The sequence below is a fragment of the Pezoporus flaviventris genome, unplaced genomic scaffold (genome assembly GCF_033815535.1).
Source record: "Pezoporus flaviventris isolate CSIRO_AGI_PZ_B2104156 unplaced genomic scaffold, CSIRO_AGI_Pfla_v1 ptg000097l, whole genome shotgun sequence".
Lineage (NCBI taxonomy): Eukaryota > Metazoa > Chordata > Aves > Psittaciformes > Psittacidae > Pezoporus > Pezoporus flaviventris.
The window spans coordinates 6,011,593-6,035,856 of record NW_026892645.1 but is presented as its reverse complement, the minus strand read 5'-3'; the positions used below and the strand labels follow the sequence as shown (position 1 = coordinate 6,035,856).

General features: G+C 44.6%; 1 protein-coding gene across 2 annotated transcripts; it reads left to right on the top strand.

Annotated features, from left to right (window-relative positions):
• The first annotated feature begins 1,846 nt into the window (after window positions 1–1,846).
• On the top strand, window positions 1,847–24,088 carry LRRC8A (leucine rich repeat containing 8 VRAC subunit A). Of its 2 annotated transcripts, none has more exons than XM_061476713.1 (4): window positions 1,847–1,910; window positions 3,467–3,592; window positions 13,331–15,494; window positions 18,568–24,088. In XM_061476713.1, the coding sequence occupies exons 3-4, from the start codon at window positions 13,338–13,340 to the stop codon at window positions 18,841–18,843; spliced, it is 2,433 nt and encodes an 810-aa protein (XP_061332697.1). In that variant the 5' UTR covers window positions 1,847–1,910; window positions 3,467–3,592; window positions 13,331–13,337; the 3' UTR covers window positions 18,844–24,088. The 2 variants fall into 2 exon arrangements, with proteins under 2 accessions (XP_061332697.1, XP_061332698.1); XM_061476714.1 differs by lacking the exon at window positions 1,847–1,910 and adding an exon at window positions 2,281–2,304.
• The last annotated feature ends 176 nt before the right edge of the window (window positions 24,089–24,264 follow it).

Below are 24,264 nucleotides of genomic sequence, written 5' to 3'. Positions count from 1 at the left end.
AGAAGCAGCAGTGAATCAGCCTGCTCTTTTCAGATACCACAAAATTGCTGTTGGATATATCCTCCTAACACACCGGTGTTGCTATTCCTGGTGCTGTATTTCTCAGTGGCCTTCGTTCAGTGAGCTGTTATTAGAGAAATGGAACAGGGTTTTCAAAATATTCCACTTCAGAAACGTCACATAGGTTGGTCCTTGAGGAACAAGTGGGAAGAGCTACAATTGATATGATTTTCGTTCTTTTATTGTTACCTACCCTTCATGTTGATGCTTTTTTCTGAGGTATCCAGTGAGACCTTTACCACATTTTCTCCATCAACCGGGACCATGTTTGCCCCACCTCTAAATACGAATGATTTCTGTGTTCTTGGTTATTGCTGGGTGGTTTGAAGAGTGGGAACCAGGTGTCCATCTGAGTGTTGTGCTGTTGTGGGTGTGTGAGAGGAGGACCGGGTGGTTGAGCCTGGGCTCTATATAGAATCATAGAATAGTTAGGGTTGGAAAGGACCTTAAGATCATCCAGTTCCAACCCCCTGCCATGGGCAGGGACACCTCACACTAAATCATGGCACCCAAGGCTCTGTCCAGCCTGGCCTTGAGCACCCCCAGGGATGGAGCATTCACAACTTCCCTGGGCAACCCATTCCAGTGCCTCACCACCCTAACAGGAAAGAATTTCCTCCTTATATCCAATCTAAACTTCCCCTGTTTAAGTTTGAACCCGTTACCCCTTGTCCTATCACTACAGTCCCTAATGAAGAGTCCCTCCCCAGCATCCCTATAGGTCCCGTTCAGATACTGGAAGGCTGCTCTGAGGTCTCCACACAGCCTTCTCTTCTCCAGGCTGAACACATGTATATCATCCCTCCTCCTGCACAGGGCATGGCAGCTGTAGCTTTTTACCCTTGTGTTTTCACTGTGGTGACACAGCTTGAATCAGGGCCTAAAGCAGGCCTGGCCTTCCTCCCTGTTCTTCCTGAGGGACAAGAGGCTGCCATCCCTCAGCACACAGACTGTCGAACAGTGTTGCTGTATATGCATGACATTAAATCACAGAATCATGGCATTGTTAGGGTTGGAAAGGACCTTTGGAGATCATCTAGCCCAATCCCCCTGCAAAGTGGGCACACTCAGAGCAGCTTACACAGGGACGTGTCCAGGCGGGTTCGGGATGTCTCCAGAGAGGGAGACTCCACACCCCCCCTTGGGCAGCCTATTCCAGTGCCCTGATGTATAGAAGTTCTTACTCACGATGAGGTGAAACTTCCTGGGGTTTAGTTTATGGCCGCTGCTAATCGTCCTGTGACAAAAGAGTCTGGCACCATCCTCCTGGCGCCTGCCTTTGAGGTATTTATATGCGTTAATGAGATCCCCTCTCAGTCTTCTCTAGACTAACCAGGCCCGGCTCCCGCAGTCTCTCCACATAAGAGAGATGCTCCAGACCCCTGATCATCCTTGTGGTGCCCACTGGACCTGCTCCAGTAGTTCCTTGTCTGTCTTGTAATGAGCAGCCCAGAGCTGGCCACAGTACTCCAAACGTATCTTCGGTAGGCTTGATCATGAGTGGGTCATAAACTTTAATAATGAGGTAAATGTGTTTGTTGTTGTTTTTTTTTTTAATAAAAAATAATCAATTCTGGATTGCAAATCTAGATGCCGCCTGCCCGGCGCTGAGGCTCCTTTAAGACGCCCGCCACTTTGGGCTCTGCCCTGCACCAAGATGGCGGCCGCGCCCTCACTTTCCCCTCCCCGCCCCTGTCTCCCCTTATGATCCCCCCCCTCCCTCCACCATCAATGCCGCCCTGCACAAAGATGGCGGCGCGCCCTCGTCACGCCCGCTCCCAACATGGCTGCGGCTTGCTTCCCCCCCATGGCTAGCGCAGCAGCGGGACGGGCAGATACTGCCATGGCGGGTGGGTGAGGTCAGTTCCGGGGAGTGGCCGCCGCGGTGCGGTTTTGGGGCGAACAAAAGGAGCCGGAGCCGGCGTGAGGGAGGGTGGGGGCTGTGGCGGCCAGGTGGGTGCGAGCGGGTGGCGGACCGACTGCGGTCTGGGTGCGGGCAGGCGGGGTGGGACGGCTGTGAGGGGAACCGGACCCCGCCGTGGCAGGGCTGTGGCCGGGGTCTGGTGGTGGCGGGGGGGGCGCAGCCCTGAGGGGACGGCAGAGGCCAGGAGGGGTTTGAGCGCTGCCTCCCGCAGCGCCGGAGGGGAGGATTTGCTGACTAAGTGGGCAGTCATTCCTTCCCTCCGTGCCCTGTCAGGCGGCAGGGCAGCCGGCGGCTGGCGGCGAAGCCGGGGCTGGGGGCAAGTCGGTTCCTCCGAGTCTGTGGGGCGAGGCAGGGCTGTCCCGTGTGCCGAGTGTCCCCTCGGGGCACCTTGGGGCTCCGGCAACGGGGTGAAGTCCTTTATTTATGCCTGGGAGGGAAGATGGCTGGGTTTTAATGTGTCTCTTACAGAGGATGTGTTTTCCGCCTCTGGAAGCCTGAGGTGGTGTGGCAGGCTTGTGGGCAGGTGGGGCTGGCGGGTGGTGCCGGGCTGTTTGGGCTTCGGGCTGGTGCTGAGGCCCTGAGAGGAGGTGGGGGAGAAGGTCAGAGAGTCCTCTCCCTTAAACGCTTCCTTTGCAGCAGTCTGTCCCAGCTAAAACAGAATAGCTGTGGGTATGACAGTGCTGCTTCGAAATCTGTCAGCCCTAATGGTAGCTCTGGGATCAGGAGGCATGTCGTCTTGAGCATCGTCACCAGTATTGAGGTGGGTTTCTTTCCCCAGTGGTTTTTCTTCCTTTTCACTTCTCCATTGTTGACAAAATGCTTTCTGATGTTCTGCTGACCTCTCCTACATAAATAAGAGGATGGACGCTTGAGAGATCCCTCGGTGCTCCGGGCTGCTCCCTTGTCAGTTTTCCCATGCCCTGTGCTGACATGCAGGAAGCAAGAAGGGGGAAAAAAAGCTGTTGTAATTCTTGGTGGTGGTGCTAAACTGCTGCCACTTGGAAAGGATATGTGTTGGTGGATGTGTGTTGAGAGGAAAAGGGGATGGTTTCTTGAAACCAGAATGGTTAGGAACATGATCTACATTTTCAAGTACTCAGGCTTTTCAGAGTAGGAAGTAGTAAAGCCATTCATCCTTTTTGCTATCTAAAAGGAATTGTTCCTCCAGGAGGTTAATCTATCTGCACTAGTTTAGTCTTAGTTATAGCGTTAATATTCAGCATCTCCTTTGGCTGGGTCTGCAGTACCTGCTTCTTGGTAACTTGTTTTGGAATGATATCGGTTACTCCAAAAAGATTCCTTCCTGTGAGTTTTACTTAGCTGTTATAGCTCTCACCACCTGTCAGGTATCAGGGAGTCTCCTGGTGACCGTCGTGAGTTGTTCCTTGCTTCTTAGATAGCCTTTACCAAACTTTTTCATGATATGGTCCCTCTATAAACTCGATCCCCTCTTCCTTGCTGACAATCTCCATTTCATTTCAGGGAAGCTGTTCCCATGGCGTGTGGGGAATGCAGCGGTTCAGCACCCGCTCAGGATTCAGCACGCAGGAATATCATCCACGTCCAGCACAGAGAACTGAAGTGCAGATAGCAGAACCCAGCTGCAGGGTAAGGGCTACAGGCCAGCTCTTGAGTGGTAAAGCCAAAAAAATGACCAGGATACTACTTAAACATAGTTGCAAAGCACAGGGCAGTGATGAGATGACTCATAACGAGCAAGGAGGAAAGATGGTTGATCAGAGGGTGATATGGGGAGAGTGGTGGTGTGCTAATTAAGTTCTGTGAGCTCTTAGTCAGCTTGACAATGAAAAAGAAATTGAGCATTGTCCAAAGTAAACATAACTGTTACATATTCACCCATACATCTAACTCTTGCCTACATAAACCCTATGTAACTAAATGGTAAATAATTGAAGGCTGTCCAATAAATGGTATGGGGACTGCTGTCTAAAAGGAATATAGCTGAGGAGCAGCTAGAACTGTTCAGTTTGGTGTAGGAGCTTTTGTTTCCTGCAGGGTGATGTTTGTGTTGCTGTATAGGCATCTCCTAGGCAGTCTTTCACAGTGACCTCTCAGGAGCACGCTGGAGAGTCACCCATGTGAGTGTCAATTAGGCAATGACAGAAACTAGTTACAAGAAACTCCCTGCTTCCTTCATCACCTTCCCTAGGATGGTGATGAAAAGTATTGCACAATTCTGTGCTTATCTTCAAGAGGAGAAATGCTCTCCAAATAGGCCATGTTCTGATTAGCTAGCTGTGCGGCAGGTTGCTTCCAGAATGCAAATATCCCTAAGACTTGTCTGATGTTCTGGTTAGTGTTCGGGCAGTTCACAGATTTGTTTTTCACACTAATCCTCTCACGGTATTTGGAAGCCCTAGCTTTATTCATGTAGCTCAAAGATGACATACATAAACATTTCCTTAAAGTATACTCAAAGCCATGTGTTGGAAGCTAGCATTTCCATGTTTGAAATGTGGAATGGCTGAAACCTTCCAATGGTGACTTACTGAATGCTTTTACATAAGCAGTGGAGGTCAAATGGATATTATGTTTTTGCTTTGGGACTGGAGCAGCTTTTTGGAGGCCTTCATTGTAATTCTTCCCATTCTAAAGAAGGATTCTGTTCAGTAGTTAACAGCACAAGTGAGTTTTATTTCCTTTTAACTTGAGCCTAAACAGTGTCTAGGAAAATGGAGCTGCAATGTCAGGTGAGTGGTGGTGGAGCACAGAGGAGAAGGGTTTACGCGTTTGGTGTGAGGCTCCTTCATGGGGGTTTGTGTGTGCAGAGCTATTGTTTTGGTAATGGTTAAAAATTATTTAGCTGCAGTGTGGTGAGCTTCCTCTGAGCATTTTTTCAACAGTCTTCAGAAATAGCTTCAGTTTAGGATATGTACACTGATACTGGATAGACTTTCAACAGTCTTTGTGCTTTAAAGGGTATATCTTGAATGCTTCCAAGCAGGATTTTCCTTAAACGATGTGGCGCATGTATTTTGTACTGGGGATTGAAATCCAGTTGATGTAGCTGGTGCCCTGCCTGCAGCTATGAAACTGCATTTGAAACTAAAAGCTGTTCAGTCATGACCTCCCTGTTGATATAATAGTGCTTCCTTCTCCTTTGTACTTCACATTGTTAATATTTACTATAAAATTGCCATAGCTATTCACAAAGCTCCTCTTGTGACATATTTGCAAGCTGCTTCTCTAGCTGCAGCCTGCCTTTGTGCACAGTGAAGGTGTGTACTGGGTTAGTTAATAGGCTCTCCTCTAGAGTCTGGGTTTTTATAAGATCTTAGTGATGAGAGGTTAGATGGCCTGTCCGTTATTAATGAACTACTGTAGTCAGAAAATGTTCTGAGCTGGGAGTCACAGTCCCTGTTTTAAAACTTATGGTCCCGAAGGCAAGGCTTACAGGGTCTGGTGAATATGTGAATAGGGGCTTATTCCTTTTCTTTCTTCAGAGTGAGGCTAAATATAATTGTGCTGATGGCTGATGTCTTGTTTATCTTGCTTTGCTCTTATCTGCGTCTTCTTTCATCTTAACTGGCTCATTTCTTTGAGCTTGAAAACAGCTGTGTAACACCCATGGATTTGTGTCTGTTGTGACAGTCTGTCATCAATTGAGATCCTCAAAAGTTTTAGCTCACTTTGAATCTAATGTCTTGATTTCTTAGTCTGTTGTTAGATACATCAAAGCTCTGCTCTGTCCACCATTTCTGTCTTTATCTGGAAATAGTTGGTTACATTTTCTTGTATGACTTCTCAATGCTGGAATTAAATGCTCACGAGCTCTCTCCTGCAGCCTCTGAGGTCTGGTTGTTACAAGTTAACGCTGTTGCTGTCTGTATCTTAAGTAGTTACTAATAAAATTAATTCAATCACTTGCATTAGTCAGTACAGGGGAATGTTTCATAGTGTCCTGTTGAAATAAGGCAGTTGTGCTTCTCCAAGGCAAGCTCCATAGCTCTGTCCTTGAAGCATCTTTCTAATGGCAAAGAGAAAATGAATTTTGGATAGGAAGCCTGTGACCATGTACATTCATAATTTATCAGCTGACAGAGACATTTTCCTCTGTTTTGTGTCACTGTTGAAAGTCATCTGATAGCACTTCAATTTACATAGCTGTATGACACTGACATATAGCCCTTGCTCCTATTGTCAGTGATGCTGGTAAATTCGGACCATGTACAGTTCTGTGCAGCTGGGGCAAAATACTGTCAGAAGTCAAAAAATGTGGCAGACCACACCAGGTCTCCAGCGTGGATTGTTCTGATAGTGCAGATGTTCTTCCCTGTGCCTGTTAAGACATGCTTGCTGGCATGATGGCAAACAGAAGCTATTGCACTAGGCTGTTAAGAATGTCTGTCTTGAATCCGACGGAAAAAGTCAAATAATAGGTAGCTGGCTTAAAGATGATAAAGTGCTATCCATAGTGTAGGTGGATTATTCTTTTTCATGAGTAAAGATGTGACCCAGTTGGTTCACTTCATCTTGTGTGTCTTGTGGCTTGGGAAGGGCTGAATGAACCAACACCTGCTAGATGGTTGTGTGCAGACCAACTTACCTGGCTCTCAAGTGTTGAGTTCACTGGTTGTCGCACCAAATGAACAGCATAAGCTTGGCAGCTGCTGTTCCACAACTTTATCCACTAGTCTAAGTGGTAAATGACCCTTTAAACGTCACATCTTCACTTCTCTATCTCAGAAGATGTGCTCTTCCACAAGGGATTTGTTTTTTTTTTAGCGCAGAAAGGGCCTGATGTAGGGGTAATGGTTGGTTGGTCAGGGATTTGGCATCCCACTTTGCTGCTGTTTATTTCTAAACAGCAAAGGACAAAATCACTTGAGGTTTTCCACCACATGTCTTGGACTTTTCTAATTGATCACGTGGCTGTCCTTGTGCTTGGAAAGTTTTCTGAGGGGTGCCTGAAAGCAGTTCTGTTTCAGCCTCATGTTTTTTTTTCCCTTTAATGCTGTGTGTAATAAACACGGGTGAGGAGACACAAATTCCCAGTCCCACTTCTGACCAGTAAAGCTCTTGTATTTCCTGGTTTTTGAACAAAGAACTCTGTGTCCTGCCCTTCTTTAGGATTTCAGGTGGCAGCATGCTGGGGAGGGAAGCTCTGTTCTGTTGAAAACTTACTGCAACATGTTGTAGCTCGCCAATAATCAGAGCTATAGCTTTAACAGCATCAAGGTTTTTGTTTCCCTTATCTACCTCTGATGCTGTCAGCACATGAACAACTCTCTCATTCTTTGAGCTTCTGAGAGGTAAGAAATTATCATAGCAGTGCTTGACTTCTGCTTCGCAGCCCCCAATCTTAGAAGGAAATCCAGTGAAAATTAAAGAGTATGTGTAGTGGAAGATAAGAGTTGCAAGATCCAACACAAAATGTCTACTTCCAACATCCATGTCTACTTGTCTAAAACTGTATTATAAGACTGCCTCACTTGAAAGCTGCATGCCTCTAAAGGTGAGGAGGACTTCCCTGATTTTGGGAAGGTCCTGGAAGCAAGGCTGGAAACTGAAATTCTTGTGCATGTCATGAGATCTTGCATGTAGTCCTATTTTGCCAGTAGCTCCATTAGTAACAGAAAGAAGGAGGCTGGATAAAGTATTCAGCAAGTGATGAGTCAAGCTGTCAAACTAGCCAGTGAAACAGAACAGCAATGTTGTTTCTGTTCACTTTGCCCCTAGCTGGATATGCTGGCCAGCTGTTGCAGGCAGCATTTTCAAGCACTACTCAGCCAGATGTCTGTCAAGAAGTCAATCTTCACTTGTTTAGGTTGGATGGTTTAGGATATAGAGGAATCCTCCAAACTGGAGGATGTTTGCTTCTGCAGCAGTTGTTCTGTTAATACCTTAAACTTGTTAAATACCACAGGGGTCCTGAGGTTTGTGGAAGGCATTCATATTCTCAGCTCTCTCAGCCTTTATCTAGTAAGGTACATGTTGCTTTATGATGTCTCTGTCAGCCAGATACGTTTAATCTTGTTTCTGACTGGCTTTACTATTTAGGTGTGGTGTGCTCAGAATGTCCCTGTTCTTCTAACATGCGTGATTATCTTTCTCCTCCAGGTGTGTCTAGTGAAACATAGGATTAGTACTTGGTGATGCTTATGGTTGGCTGAAGTCTGGGTAGGTTTGGCAGGCTGGTTATGTAAGTCTGAAACTGCTGTTTCTTCTGTTGTATCAGCCTGTTCAGCATTAATGGTGAGGCTGAGCTGTACATTGTAGGTAGGTGCCCAGCAGGCTAAGGCAGGGATGGGCATCAGGCAATAGGAGTTTATGGTGGGATGTAGACCTGGATCCAGATGAACCTGCAGGGATTGAAGAGGTATTTAGTATCTAAACATAGAATGTGCAGAGATTTCAGATGCATATTTATTTAGGCTGGATTGATCATGCTATATGATGATGAAGCTTTGGCGTACAGATCTTTCCCTGTACAATCTCGGATGTTGCTGCTATAAAGGATAAGTTTATTTTACTTTTTTTTTTTGATATTGGATAGGAATTATAGTGCTTGAAGTACTGCTGCTTTGGTGTAGGTGAAACCCTCAAAGATCAAGTCATTTCTTGGGGGTGAGGGACTGCTCAGGGACTGTGTGGTAGCTGGGAGAGTACTGTGGAATGCAAAAGCTGAAACACCCGAGACAAACACTTTAATACTATCTTATTTCCCCCTCTGTGTGATACCTAAAGTCTGCCTGTTTAATTATACTTTAAAAGACTTCCTTATACTCCTAATAAGTTGACAGGAGGTTAGGCAGAGATGTTCCTACCTGTCAGTTTATGCAAATTTTGTGAAATCAGCTTGCCTTTAAACTTGAACAAAGCACTCCTTCAAAATCTTAGTATTGATGCCTTCCATGCAACAGTTGACTGTATCATAAGCAGATTGCCTGTTTCTGAGCTCCAACTGAGAAGTTTTGCAACATGAGGTGTACAAGGAGGACCTTGGATCCTTCTTCACCATGACTGCTCTGCCACCATACTTCTTTTACAGTTATGTCTGTTCCTGTCCATAAAGTCCTTCACTCAGTTCATGTGTTCTGTGCTCCACCTTTAGTGAGGCTGCATGACTGAAGTATCTTAGCAAATGAAGCTTCTTCACTGTAAACACTTTCCTGCTGACAAAGCATGGTGGAGTTCAACTCCTGAGTTCAAGCAGAAGCTTGGATCCTCTGCAGTATGCCTTCTGGTCCTGTGGAGCTTGGTCTGGTCTTGGTCACAAGGAAAGTAACTTTATTTTTGGCCAGCTGTCTTCACACAAGGTTTATTCCTAGTCTTATGCCAGAATAATATCTTCCATGTAAAATGTTCTGTTCTGCTGCCTGTGTGCTTGTTGGCAGAGTCTGTGTTCCAGCTACCTGCTTGGTTTCTGTATAGTGGTTGGGATCACCGTCTTGATGGGAAGAATCCCACCATGCAGGGTAGTGTCAAGTGACAGAGATGGCACCTGAGAATCTGACTTCTTGCAGTGAGTCTGATGTTGTCACCAACCCCATTAGCAAAACTGCTTGCCCTAATCCAGAAGGGAGAGTGTTGCAACAAGAATCACGTTCTAAAATGATTGCAAAATGGTGTCCACAAAATAAAGGTGATGTTTGCATCTTGATGCAGAACAGTCTTTCAGGATCTAGAAATGAATTGCATGCGTGGGAAATCTGGATGAGGAGGGATGCAACTTTCCGACCTGCCTTCTTAAGTTTTTGGTGGGCAGTTTTTATTGCAGATTCTGAGACTAAGGCAGACATGGCAAATTCCAGCTTCTGTAGAGGTGGCCCCAGTTTAATTGTTCTTTTTTTGGGACTTGAACAGGGTCTCCACTGTTACCAGGAGGAGTGGGGACTTTGATGTGAATATCCCCTTCTTCTTCCAGTGACCCTGTCATTGTTAGTGGAAGGCAGATTTCCTGCTCCACCCTACCGGGGTTTAATTGCTGACACTGAGCTGTACTAGACCATCATGGGACTCTTGGATGACTTTTTTTAGCTGTCCTGGAGGTCCACAATGTAAAGGAAAATTTCCTACCCCTTGTAACTAGTAAATAGAATTAGGGAGCTTGCTGGGCTGGTTTCCTTCCTAGCTATCTTGAGATACAAATCAAAGTAAGCACAAGGTTGATTTCTTGTGAGAAGAAATTAGGCATTTCCTGGATTGAACAAAACTAGCAACCCAGCATTACAGCTCAAGGCTGCAAATGCCACGAGACCCCAGTTCCTGAAGAGATCTTCTCTATTTCAGTTACTTCTAGGAGTAACTATGAAAGGCCTTGACAATTCCTGCAGAAGTTTCCCTGCCAAGAGTGATGGAGCTCTGGAGGGAGGAGGAAAGAGATAAATATATGTGTGTTTTCTCCATCAGTGTGGAGTGGGAGGAGTAAAGAGTTGTTTACATAGAGACCAGTTTTTATAAACAACATTGGTGTTTTCACTGCATGTTCCTCAAAAGAAAAGAGGATCTTGCACAGTGATTATGGAGAGCAGTGGATGGTATGGAAGCATTTGTTACCTCTTAGATGTAGTTTAGAAGGAGTCACTACAAAAGCTTTCCATCACATCTGGCAAGTGTGTAAGAAAGGTATGTACTTGCTGGGAGACTGCTGTTGGACTCTCATGGAGCCTTAAGGTCCTGTATAGCAAGACCTCTGCTCTCAAAGCCTCCCCTGGGTTATGAGCCTGGGAGAGCTGAAGCTGTGCTGACCTGCAAGCATAGTTGGATTTCAGAAGCTAAGCCAATGTCAAAGTTAACTGTTCCAGCAGATAACTGCAGTAGCCTTTTTGCAAAGCTTTCCAGGCTTTCTCTTATTTGGACTGTGGAAGTGCAGGACTCTGCTCCCTCAGTCTGGTTACGGTGGGAGGGATGCAGAGGGTGACAGAGAGGGCAAGTTGTTCTTGTCTTGTTTGCTTTACCCTGTAGTCCGGCAGTATGTCAGTGGTCCTGCCCTGGCTCTGAAACTTTCCAGTAGCTGAACTTCCTGGTTTCTCTATGAATTGTCTTGTTTTCCTAGCCTGATGTAATAGGGTCCTAACAAAACAAAGTGCACACGCAAGAAATCATGTATATATCCTGGTTTGGTGCCTCTGAAGAGCTGCTGTCAGTATTGATTAAAGGCATGTGTCAGAGCTTTGAACTCTCCTGCAAAAAATACAGATATGAAATGGGTTCTGACTTGGAATTTTCTTGTCTATGTAGACAAACTGAGGAGACATATGTCACCAGGAGCTGTGATTCATGAAGCTTTTTAACTGCTGCCTTCATTTGCAGTGTTCTGGAGTGCAGGGGGCTGTAGTGTTTACCCTGGAATTAGTATTTCTGCAGTATGCACAGGCAGCTCTTCTCAAATGTATCTTGAAAATAGATTCTCTTGAGGTGGAGGTATTCAGAGAAGGAAGCTGGGGCATGGCTGAAGGCCCTTGCAGCAGACAAGCATCAGACCTTGGAGGGGGGCTCTGAACATCTTTGTCACTCCTCTTATTCTCGCTGCTCAGGTGCTGTTCGGAAGTTTTGCCTGTTCTTCCCTCTCCCTGTGAATGTGTAAATCCTCCTGCCCTAATCCACTCAATGCAATCTGTTCTGCAGAGACATGCCTAGTGTCACACCTCACTAGTGCTCCGCAGCCAGGTCTAGTTTCTTCTGACAGTGCTGTATATGGCTATTTTCATCCCTTGTTTCTGCATCCTGTACCAAGTTTGTTGTTTGTTGTTCACTGGTTGATAAATCAGTAGATTTGCTATTCTACTTGTTTTTCTGAGGTTCTGGAACAGATAATGCCTTTTCTCCTCTCAATTCCTTACTCCAAAAAAGCCCAAAATAATAACTTGCTTGTACAGTTACCCCAGTTTGTCTTTTGGGCTAATGTAGTGTTGGAACTGGATGGGCAGAAGGGCAAACACTTCTTCAGAGATCACTGTCATCTTTCAGTCTACCACCTCTAGTTGCTTGCAGCCTTAGCACTTAACACTAGGTCAAATCTGGCATTTTACCACTTATTGTTGCAAGCAGCAAACCAGGGACTGCAGTTCTGTATTTAGTGTCTCTGGGGAATGTGGTGCTTTTTGAGTTCATATTAGGTAGGGCTTCCTTTGCAGTTCTGTGCTGGAGGTTCATTTTATGTGCAAAATTGAATTCTACCAAAGCAGGTGGAGTCAAACTTGTTAGAGGAAGCTTTCTCCCATCCAGTGCTATGTAGAAACCTGCTGTTGACCCTGCAGAATCCCCAGGACTTGTTGACACTGTCTGTACAAATGATATCTTGTGGGCTGGGGAAACATGATTGAATGTTGTCCTACTTCTGAACTTTGTTAGCAAGTATGATGTGTTATTACCTCTTTTTCACCATCATTAGAACAAGTTACGATGACTTCATGTTCTTTGCTTTTGTTGCCTGTCAGATATGGGAGTTTTGTGAGCTCAGTTATTCATGGATCAGTCTGGCTTCCGGGCTTTCTCTGGCTTGCTGAACAATGTGCTTGGTTTCATCTGAAAGTCTGAAGGACAGAACAAGCACTGCCATAAGGCCTCTGCTTCCCAGAACCTTTTGATTTCCTTTGACACTTAAATCCCAGCTGAGATGAGCTCAAGGTGGGACTGATTGCTCAGGGAAGTAAATTCTTTTAAATCTGGCTCCCCTTTCCTCTAATTCTGAAGTAAATAAGGCAAAGAGTAACTGTCACAGGATTTCAGTACTGAATCTGTCAGAGGACATGTAACTAATCTTTCCTTGGAGAATGCAGAGGAGGAAAGCCAAAACGACTTATATGGAAGGAAAAGTCATCAGGCAGCCTTGTTCCCTTTTCTAGATTGCTTTATCAGTGTAATGTTGAGTTGCATCGATGAAGTGGTTCTAGGAAATACAACTATTGTAAGTAAATCCTCTTCCTTGCCCCTGGAGTTTGAGAACCACACAAAATACAGACTTATTTTCTAGCTCTTTTATCACTTCTGGCAGTGTTGGCAAACTCCTTCATCCCTGAAATAAAATCCATAGATAAAACTAGTAAAGTACCAAATACTGGTCTGGCCAAGGTAGTTTAAGTCTGTTCTGTGAGCTTTTCTTTAAGTGTGGATGTCTTGCCTCACAGACTGCTAATGATAAGTACCAGTTCTGATGTTTTGTGACAATTCATCTGTCAGGGAAGACAGCAACAAACCACCCTTGGCTGTAACAAATTACTCGCAAGAAGCCTCATCTATTTGTCTCCAAGTGACTTGAAATTGGGTCTCATCTAATTCCAGTCTTGCTGTGCCAGCACTTACCATGATTTTCTGGATGCTCTCTTGAAAAGCAGAACAAAACAGTTCAAGCTTGTAATGCTGCTTCTGGTTTTCTTTCAGGTGAATCATGATTCCAGTCACTGAGTTGCGCTACTTTGCTGATACTCAGCCCGCGTACCGCATCCTGAAACCATGGTGGGACGTCTTCACCGACTACATCTCCATAGTGATGCTGATGATTGCAGTGTTTGGAGGGACACTTCAGGTCACCCAGGACAAAATGATTTGTCTGCCCTGTAAATGGATTACCAAAGACACTTGCAATGACTCAGTCAGAGGTTGGACAGCTGCAACGCCGGAGCGTACCTACTATAACTCTAGTCTTGTTCCCTCTACTGATATAGGACCTACGGGAATACGATACGATTTGGACCGGCACCAGTATAACTACGTGGATGCGGTGTGTTATGAGAACCGTCTTCACTGGTTTGCCAAGTATTTTCCTTACCTGGTGCTGCTACATACTCTCATCTTTCTGGCATGTAGCAATTTCTGGTTCAAATTCCCAAGGACCAGCTCCAAGCTGGAGCACTTTGTGTCTATTTTGCTTAAGTGTTTTGACTCTCCGTGGACAACAAGGGCATTATCTGAGACAGTGGTGGAAGAGAGTGATACCAAGCCAGCATTTGGGAAAATGAATGGCTCAATGGACAAGAAATCCTCCACAGTCAGTGAGGATGTGGAAGCCACTGTTCCCATGCTGCAGAGAACAAAGTCTCGAATTGAGCAAGGGATTGTGGACCGATCTGAGACTGGTGTCTTGGACAAGAAGGAGGGTGAACAGGCCAAAGCACTCTTTGAGAAAGTGAAGAAGTTCCGCACACACGTGGAAGAGGGAGATATAGTTTATCGCCTGTACATGAGACAGACCATCATCAAAGTGATCAAGTTCATTCTGATCATCTGTTATACTGTTTACTATGTTAACAACATAACCTTTGATGTTGACTGTAAAGTGGACATTGAGAGCTTGACTGGCTACAGGATGTACCGCTGTGCTCATCCTTTGGCCACTCTCTTCAAGATTCTGGCCTCTTTCTACATCAGCCTGGTGATATTCTATGGCTTGATCTGCATGTACACACTCTGGTGGATGTTGAGGCGATCACTCAAGAAATACTCCTTTGAGTCCATCCGGGAGGAGAGCAGTTACAGTGACATCCCTGATGTGAAAAATGACTTTGCTTTTATGCTCCATCTGATCGATCAGTATGACCCCCTCTACTCCAAGCGCTTTGCTGTCTTTCTGTCAGAGGTGAGTGAGAACAAACTGCGGCAGCTGAACCTCAACAATGAGTGGACTTTGGAGAAGCTGCGCCAGAGGATCACCAAGAACTCCCAGGATAAGCTGGAACTGCATCTTTTCATGTTGAGTGGCATCCCTGACACGGTTTTTGACCTTATTGAGTTAGAGGTCTTGAAGCTGGAGCTTATCCCTGATGTCACTATTCCTCCAAGCATTGCTCAGCTCACCAGCCTTAAGGAACTGTGGCTCTACCACACAGCTGCCAAAATTGAAGCTCCAGCACTTGCCTTCTTAAGGGAGAATTTGAAATCTCTCCACATCAAGTTCACAGACATTAAGGAGATTCCTCTTTGGATCTATAGCCTGAAGACACTAGAGGAGCTTCATTTGACAGGGAATTTGAGTGCTGAAAACAACCGGTACATTGTGATAGATGGCTTGAGGGAACTGAAGAGGCTGAAGGTGTTGAGGTTGAAGAGTAACCTCACCAAGCTGCCGCAGGTGGTGACAGATGTTGGTGTACATCTTCAGAAGCTTTCCATCAACAATGAAGGCACCAAGCTTATTGTTCTCAACAGCCTTAAGAAAATGGTCAACTTGACAGAGCTTGAGCTGATCCGTTGTGACTTGGAACGCATTCCTCACTCTATCTTTAGCCTCCACAATCTGCAGGAGATAGACCTGAAGGACAATAACCTAAAGACCATTGAGGAAATCATCAGCTTCCAGCACTTACATCGTCTCACTTGCCTTAAATTGTGGTACAACCACATTGCCTACATCCCCATGCAGATAGGCAACTTAACCAACTTAGAACGCCTTTACCTGAATCGTAACAAGATAGAGAAGATCCCCACCCAGCTCTTCTATTGCCGGAAACTTCGCTATTTGGATCTCAGCCACAACAACTTGACTTTTATACCACCAGATGTTGGACTTCTTCAAAACCTGCAGAATCTGGCTGTGACAGCCAACAGGGTGAGTGAGCAAAGAGCTGAGTGCTCCTGTGTGAGTAAAAGCAACTCTGGCACTTGTTACCTGTGTGTTTGAACATGCTGTAATGGTGTGTGAAATCCTCCTGGCACTGCTGTTCTATTTAAATTCCCAAGCTTTAGTTTCTCTCTGAGGGGTTTATCCAAGGCAAAACATTGCAAATAAGTCCAGGCTCTTTGAGCAGCCCTTGTTCTGTTGCATTTCTTCTAAGTGTCTTCTGGAGACTGTTTGGAAATCCTGGCTGTCAGTTCTTCCTCTGCAGTTGGAAGCTTGTAGTCTCTAGACTGACATCAGTTTTGGGTTTAAATTAGAGATCTGAGAAACAGTAGTCTTAATCTAGAACTAGGCACTTGAGCCAATGTACTTCAGCCATGTACATAGACCGTGGCAGCAGCCATCTAGGGCAGTATGTTTGTGGCTTAATGTGACTTTGGAGAGAGCAAACCAATCTTCTGCAGTGTCCTTACTTGGGGCAGAGTGAGCTAAACCAGGTTTATCAGGATGCATGTGAACTGTGGCAATTCCTTGATTTTTCAGAAGGGAGGAAATACAGTGGCACCTTGCTGTGCCTCAGCGTGATGGCTGTGGATTTTCTTGTGTAATCCCAGATAGGTTAAGTCTAAGCCTTAACTGTTTAAGTCTGTCTAAGCACAGGGCAGGTTAGAGGGGATGACCAAGGGTGCTATGCTACCTGATTACCACAAGTTGTTTCTTGGCTTGTGTTGGAGGGTGTTTATTTGCTTAAAGTAGACTGTACCCATGTTTTTTCCTGAATCTTTGCCTGTGTTTGAGACTAAGGAGACTTCATTTACCATGTGTATCACAGAGACTGCGCAGATGTTCTGAGCTGACTGACTTGTCAAAGCTTTCATTCATTCTGTCTGTAAATTCCTGGGAGGCTCTTTTTCTCTTGGAGTTTATTACCACCTGGAGTTGCAAAAGGCTGTAACATAACTACAAATTACAGACAGATCTAATTAGTGGCTTTTGGGTTCTTCTGGGAACATGCAATAGAATTGTCCTGGAGCAGTCCTGATTTTCACTGCCATATATCAAGATCCTTAGTGGTGTTGGCAAGATGTATTAATAACTGAACATTGTCAAATTGCCTGTAAGAGGCAGACAGAGCAGCTGCAGTATGAATTGGCTTTTCACAGGGGAAATGCTCTCTGATCAGGGATTTAACTGTTAATGCAGTTCAGTGTTACACAGAGTTACTAAAACTCCAGCCAGCATTTTGAAGTTAGTGTCTGGAAGTTCAGTTCTGTGTTGTGCCACTGAAAAGTAGCATCAGACAAGCAGCAGCCATTTGGTTATCCCAGTTTAATAACTGCTCACTTGGCTTTCCCAGCACTAACAGACTGGATGACTGTGCTTTTGTTTGTATGGGTGCCTGAAGCTCTGGTAAACGTCCTGGTATGCACACATAATTTCCTATTAAATTAAAAACCAGACTACTTTCTTGGGACAAGTGGGGCTTATAGGGGCAGTTTCTGAGGATGGCATTAACCGAAGATGAGGGAGTCTTAAAGATTCTTAAGATACTGTTCAAAATGCAGGCAATTCTGCACCATTTATCTTCTGGCAACCTTCATTGCAGAGCTTTCTGAGGGTTAATCTGCAGTGTATCTTCTGCAGTTTTGGGGTGGAGCATCTCTTGGATGAAAGGAGTTAGAGGCAGCTCCATTTTCTGCAGCATAGTGTGGCACCACCCATTTCTGAAAAAGGTGCTAATGCAACAGGAAGGCTGCAGCAGCCTTCTCTCCAGTCTGTTCTGAAGCAGAAGGGGGTGAGGACCCAGTTAAACAGTTAAGTTGCTTGCAGCCTCTGCAGGTGCCACAATTGCCCTTCGGCTCTAACAGCCTGGTTGCTTACAGTAAACAGTGACGGCAAGAAACACAAGCACTGGTAGGACTGGCATTGCCAATGTCCTCTCTTCGGTCAGCAGTCTTAGCAAATAGAGACTTCTGTATTTGGCTGGTACTGGTGTGTACCATTCTGGGAAGCAGGCTGTCTTGTAGCACATTGCTTCCTTCCTAAACCAATACTTGTCCCTTAAATAACACCATTATTTTCCAGAGCCTGTGATCATTTGATTGCATGTTGCTGTTTGCAAAACACTCAACAGTAACAGTAACAATGACTGAATTGAAGCGTCTTTCATTGGTCTGGTTTCATTTTGGCTTTTCTTCCTTGGAGTCCATCTCATTCAGAACTCATTACAGCCTAATTTAGCCCTGAATGATATCATGCATAATTTAAGTCTTTAAAAAGGACATGGTTGCATTTAAAGGCAAATGATAGCCTCCAAGTTGAGACTTGGAATTAAGGGGAGAATACTGAATTGCTAGATGTAGTTTCTAGCCTGGTGTTGGTTAAGCCATATTGTTTTCCTAGAAATTCTTTGGGAGGATTGGATTATTAAAATAAGCCTCACTAAATTAGTGACTCATGGATACATGCAGGTGGTGCTGCCCTCATGGGTTTTTGTTGCATTTTGTTAAAAAGACCCCTTTGGAGCTTTGCAGCATTTCAAAGCCTGAGAGAAATGATGGAAGAATAGTCCCAGTTCTCAGGGCCTGGAAATTGTACCCATGTAGCCTTTGCTCTTACTGCAGCCAAACTAAGAGTCCTGACTAAATGCAGTCTTTCGGGTGTTCAGTATAATGTACTATGGCTGTTTAAAGCAAAGGAGCTATGATCTAATAATGGTATAAAGGGTTTGGGATGGAAAGAGCATGTGACAGTATAAGCCAGCTGTGAGCAGGTTTCTCGTTGTCTAGTTCTGTCCTTGGTGATGTCTTCTGCTTTAGCCACCATCATTGGTGATCCCTAATGCAGTGTCTGAAAGAGGAATCCATACAGACATGGTGTAGTGACTTTTACTATGGGAACAGTCCTGATGGTTGAAAGCAGGAGCTCACTTGAGGGAGAAGTGGATGATCAAAACCAAGTGTTCTGTAAACCTTAAGCATTGCATGGGCTTCTAGGTCTTTCATGAGCGTGTCTTTTGCTGGTGACTTTGCCTATGATTGATTGATTGATTTGATTTTTCCAGATTGAGAGTCTCCCACCAGAGCTGTTCCAGTGCAGGAAGCTGAGAACATTGAACCTGGGAAACAATGTGTTGCAGTCACTTCCATCCCGGGTTGGAGAGCTGACAAACCTGTCACAGATAGAACTACGAGGGAACCGCTTGGAGTGCCTGCCTGTGGAGCTGGGGGAATGTCCTCTGCTGAAACGTAGTGGGCTTGTGGTAGAGGAGGACCTGTTCAACACACTGCCCTTGGAAGTCAAAGAGCGTCTGTGGAGGGCAGACAAAGAGCAAGCTTGAACCCCTGGAAAAAAGGGAAAAGCCTCTGACCAACTAGAAGGAAAGAAAAGGCCATTCCACTCCTCTTTTCCCCAGATCCTTCCCTTTCTCCCCTCTGATCACTACCAGACTAGCCAAGGAGTCCCTGAATAGACATGACTCTGAGGCTGCTTCTTGCCTCAGATGCAGGATGGGGAAAGCTTGGGATCAGGATGAGGATCAAGACAGATTAGTTGGCCTCTGAGCAAAGGCCTGTGGGAATAGGAGGTGTTGCTGTTCTTCTGGACAGGAAGTGGGATGAGGTGGATGGTGCTGTTGAGAAGAATGATCTCTGAATGGAGGAGAAAATGAAACGTGGGGATTGCTGCATTGCTCCAAATAGGGCTTATACATGTCAGGGACTGAGTGTTCAGTGTCTTGCAAGCAAAGATCAAGAGACTAGGAAACCTCTTGAATCTCCATCTCTGCGACACTTGGTACTGTCCCCTGACTCAGATTCAGTCAGTGAGGCCCTGCAGTGGGGTGGAATGGGATGCAGACAGCTCACTTGATCTTGATGCTGGCATTAGGATTTGGGGGCTAAGTTTCTCTCGGACATGAGCTTGAATGCAGGATGTTTGTTTTTTTTTTTTTTTTAAACTAATTCTTTCCCCTTTGCACTCCCCACCTTCTCCTCTGCCTCTGGAGAAGGAACCAGACACCCCAAACTCCATCTTAAATGTAAGATTGCACTATTTTAACACTTTCAAGTCTCTTGTGCTGATGAGTGGATCATGCTCCATACTTCAGCTGATGTGCTGGAGGCACTAACTGACATAATTCCAGAGCTTTATCCTGTTCTGAAGTGGATGGTTATAGTGCAAGTGGGAGAAGATCTGGATAAAAATCAGTTGGACTGTCTGATCTGTTCTCCCCGGAGCACTGAGTTGCTTCTGGACCTGGCTTTTAAGGTTTTTAAGCTACTTTTAAATTCCTGGTATTTTGTCACATATCAGATATGAACATAGGACTGGCCAGTGTGCTGGGGTCTCTCCTGGGGTTGGTGGTGTTAGTAAAGAGGGACACCCAGGTTTCTCTGCACTTCTTGCCCCCTCTTCCTCCTCTTAAGTTGTGAGAGGCTTTGCCAGTGTTTTTCATGAATGCAGTCTACAGATCTGCTTGATTGTTCTTTATTGTTGTCTTCCTCACTTCAACAGTTGTCAGGTCCTGTGACATCTCTTGGCCTAAATAAGAGGCTAATGCTGATTGAACCTGGTGCTGGAAAAGAAACCTGCCCTCCTGTTTCTTCCCCTTTTCATTCCCTCAAGTGTTAAGGAGTGGTATGAGAATCCTCTGTGGACTGAGCTCTTCTAGATCCCTGGGACAGAGCAGTCTTTATTGAAACAAGTCTGACCTGTTTGGTATTGTCTGACCAAAAAAAAACCCCAAGCTTCTGCACTTGCAGAGGTAGATAACTTGTAATAGCTACTGATAATCATGTCCTTAAGGTGGAGTGGTTAAGGTGTGCCTACGATACACCCTAAGTCTGCTCTTTTCCATCAGAAGGAAGAGGAGGCTCATGGACCTGCAGGTCCTGGCTGTAATACTCTGAATCAGAACAACAGGTTGGCTCCAAGGTGGAGTGCTGCAAGCTGAGGCACGAGAAGTTTGGAGGCCTCCTGTGTGTACAAAAGGGGGGAAACTGCAGCCATCTCCAGAGTGGTTCCTGGACAAGCTGCCAGCAAGTTCCCTGGCTTGGCAAATTGTGGTGATCCCTTGGATGTTGGGGCAATAAGGCACGCTGTGGCTTTCTTCATCAGATGTAAGATATGAAATATATATATACAAACCATGCTGAAACCATGAACAATGTTAACTGGGCTCTGGATTTGTTGATGTTCAGATGCTTAAATAAAGCTACATTAAAATCCAGGAGATCTGTTTATAAAACTGCTTTTAAGAAAGATGTAAATTTTGCTTCCCTTAGTCCATTCATTATGAGAAGTTTAAACAGGCCAGGGAAAAATATAATTGAATCTCTGTATCTGGGAGGCAGGGTACTGTAAAACCTCTTTTTGTTTCTAACAGGGTTAGTGTCTTGAAATTGTGTTAGAGATGGGGCCACTGCTGAAAGGATGGGGAAGTATTGATGCTGATGCTTATTGGGTTGAACCTGTTCTATTTGCATGAGCATTTTGGATCAACAGGGAGGACAGAAATTGCTAGATGGGCTTAAGGCTTCTGAAATAAGCCAGGAATGGCGTCAGGCTTAACTACAGTACTACTGTTTTCCAGTCAGTTCCTTCTGGTGGGTGTTGGGGCTGTTTGGGTGGTGAAGGAAACATCTTCCCTCCTCCCCTTTCTCTGTGCCAAAAGATAGGGCTGGAGAGTAATGGCTACTGAATAGAGGCTTGAATTCTCCTTTGTATTCAAGACAACTGGGTAACTGGTTTACAAAATGTGTTTTACACTAGGCAGGACTGAAAGGGCAAAGCACTTCACAGGATTTTCACCTAGCTTACAGGAGCAGACATTCTTCTGTATGTCTAGATAATAGATGAATGCATTGACTCTTGATTCCAGGTGTGGTCTTAGTTATACAAACTAAACTTTACACAGCTAGATTAGAAGTTTCTATAAGCAGCTCCTGAAAGTCTGCTGCAGTGCTTTTAGAAGCTTGCAAGCCTCCTGAACTGCCATGTATGTCCATAGGACAAGTGGACAATAGGCTATTCTGCTAGAAGTGAGACCATCTCTTAACTTCTGATCAAATAACAGAGCTATACTGCTGCTGCTTGCTGTGTAGACTGCCCTACGCCTGAGGTCTGCAAAGCAATTGTAAGACAGGCCAGTACTGAGCATGCATGGAAACACTAGCTTTTTGCTGCACTTACAATATTCCAAGCTCAGTTTTTTCAGTCATGGCTGCTAAAGCTAGAGATAGCTTCCTGTGTGGCAAAACTGGGATGAGCAGGCTCATACCTTCCTGTATTGGGTGGCACACAAATCCATGGCCACTGTAAGACAGCAATATGTATTATTTACTCCTGATATGTTTTTCTTGGTCTTCCCTCAAATAGATACAGATTCCAGCGTATCAGTCTCATATGATAAGATGGAAGAAGCTTTAAAACTTCAAGGATAGGGTCTAAACCGTGAGGTCCTGAATGTGTTTACTGCTCAGGACTGCTGCAAAACAACCCACAGCAGAGTGAGTCATCCACTTCCCATACATCTGGATTGCTCAGTCTTTGAGGGATGAGCTTACATCAACAATCCTTCCTCACTTGCAAGTATCCAATCAGTGTATATTATGTTTTTGCCTTTAAGCTTCCCCCAAACTGAAGCTTGGGGGGTTTATTTCTGACACTGATCTGTGTGTAGAGAAAATGTTCCAACTTTAGCAGACAATCAACGGTCTGGTCAGTGTCTTGTTCTTCTGACAGGCTTTTCAAAGCACTCTAGCAAACCACATTATTTATTAGCTGCTAAACCAGACAACAACTTGAATTGAAACCAACTGTTTCCTTAATAGCACTTCTGAGCTGAATGACTTTTTGGAGCCCCTGTAGATCACAAGCATGCTCATCCCATGTTAGGGCTGAAGGTTAGTAAAATGGAATTCTATTCTTCCTGCTAAATACCCCAAAAAGTAATAAACTGCAACTAATTATTTTGAACCAGCTGAAAGGCAAAGAATACCAAACCTAGTAAATGTGTTAAATATCTGAAACTATGCACTGAAATATTAGCTGAAGTTGTTCTTTGTTTAAGCTTATTTTCTGCTTTTATTATGTGGTCCCCAGTTAATTCAGCAGCTGGAGTGAATTTTCTCTGCCAGTCTGAATGGTTACAGGTATCTTTCATGATGTGGTTTCTTTCATATTAATTATCACTTCCTGGTGATACCCTACCTCATTTTTTTTATTTTAATTACCATTTATACACCATTTAGCTCACTTCATTTTCAAGTTTTTGGTGTTTACCATAAATAGTATTAAGTGGCTTTCTGTTGCTCAGCCACACTGAGGTCCTCTTTACATTTTACCCCTCTCTAACCAGTGATTCTAGGAATTCCAAGAACAATAACACATCCTTTTCAGAAGATGAGGTGTATGGAAAGAAGTTGTGACTATTATTGATTCAGCAGCTGTGACGTTGTTTCCTTTCCTTACCTTTTGTCTGCTTTGGTTTTTGTCGCATGGTTTGAGTTCTTTGGATGGTTAAAATTTTAGTCGTCCTTCAGAGGAGGAGTAACTTTTCTTCCTCATTAATAGCTGTGCCTTCTCTAGAGAGACATTAATGTAACCTCTCCACAGAGGCACTGGCTCCTTCAAGTGCGTTTGGACTAGTCCCTGCCTGAAGCCAGCTCTTCCCTCTGATTCTTTTTCTTTCAGACATGGAGAGATTTCTTTACTTTTGGCCTGACTTCTCCCTAACAAAAAGTATTGTCATTCCATAAACAGTAGAGTCATCTGTTACCTAATGTAAGGCTGTTTGAATGGTAAGTAGTACAACTGGTGCTTGAACTTTGCTTCTTTTTTTCTCATTGCATTTGAAAAGAAAATTCTTTTCCCCACTGTTTGCCCACAGAATGGATCCCGTAGTTTCACTGAGTATGTGCCAAAGCAAAGTGGTTTCTGTCATACCTGCATTCTTACAGAGCGGGAAGCAGAGCTGGGTCTGCACTAGAGTATGGCTTGACTCAGACCTATCTCCCTCCATCCCTCCAGCTGCAGTGGTAGGTTAATCTTCAACTCCTTCAGCAGCATGAAGTCCTCCAGGTATCTCTGCTCTGAAATCCTGTTTCAAAAGTAGCTGTACTTGAATTGCTGGACCCCCAGCAGCAAAGGTGAAGTCACACGAAGAAAGGCTTAATTTAGCATTTCTGGGCTTGCTCTTCCCTTCATCCCTCTCAGTCTCCTTTAAAGGAGTTTTATTGAACAAAGGGGAAATGTTTCTAGAGGAGACTTAATGAGAAGGGGGCTAATGAGCCTGAGTCATCTTTTGTAGCTGACAAATGTGTCCATTTAAGACACTACTCATGGCTGAAACATTGTTCCACTCCCATTTTGTAAATGCATGAGCAGGGTTGTGGTTTGGCATCAGAGACCCGCAACTTGATGTAACATTTCAGAATCATGACATTCACTTTGTGTGGGGGATTGTTTGGGCAGCTGATCAACAGCACCTCCACCTTAAGCACTGAAGGCTGCTATTGTGTTCTCTGAAAGACTTGTAAGACTGAACACTTTAACAGAATAAAAGTTTTACTTTTTCATTTGCATTTTCCTTTTATGTCTGCTTTCTTTTAAGTTTTCTATATGCAAAGGCACTTGGCTCTCCATGATCTTGCCTTTCAGAAGACATGTTAATAATTCCAGCTATTGTGTAGGATTGTTGGGGTTTTTTTTTACTCGTTGCATGAATCCTTGTGGATTATAATGTTCCTTTATGAATCAG

Coding starts and splice junctions, on each gene's coding strand:
- LRRC8A (XM_061476713.1), top strand. CDS start 13,338: ATGATTCCAGTCACTGAGTTGCGCTACTTTGCTGATACTCAGCCCGCG. Junction 15,495..18,567: donor TGGCTGTGACAGCCAACAGG/GTGAGTGAGCAA, acceptor TGATTTTTCCAG/ATTGAGAGTCTCCCACCAGA.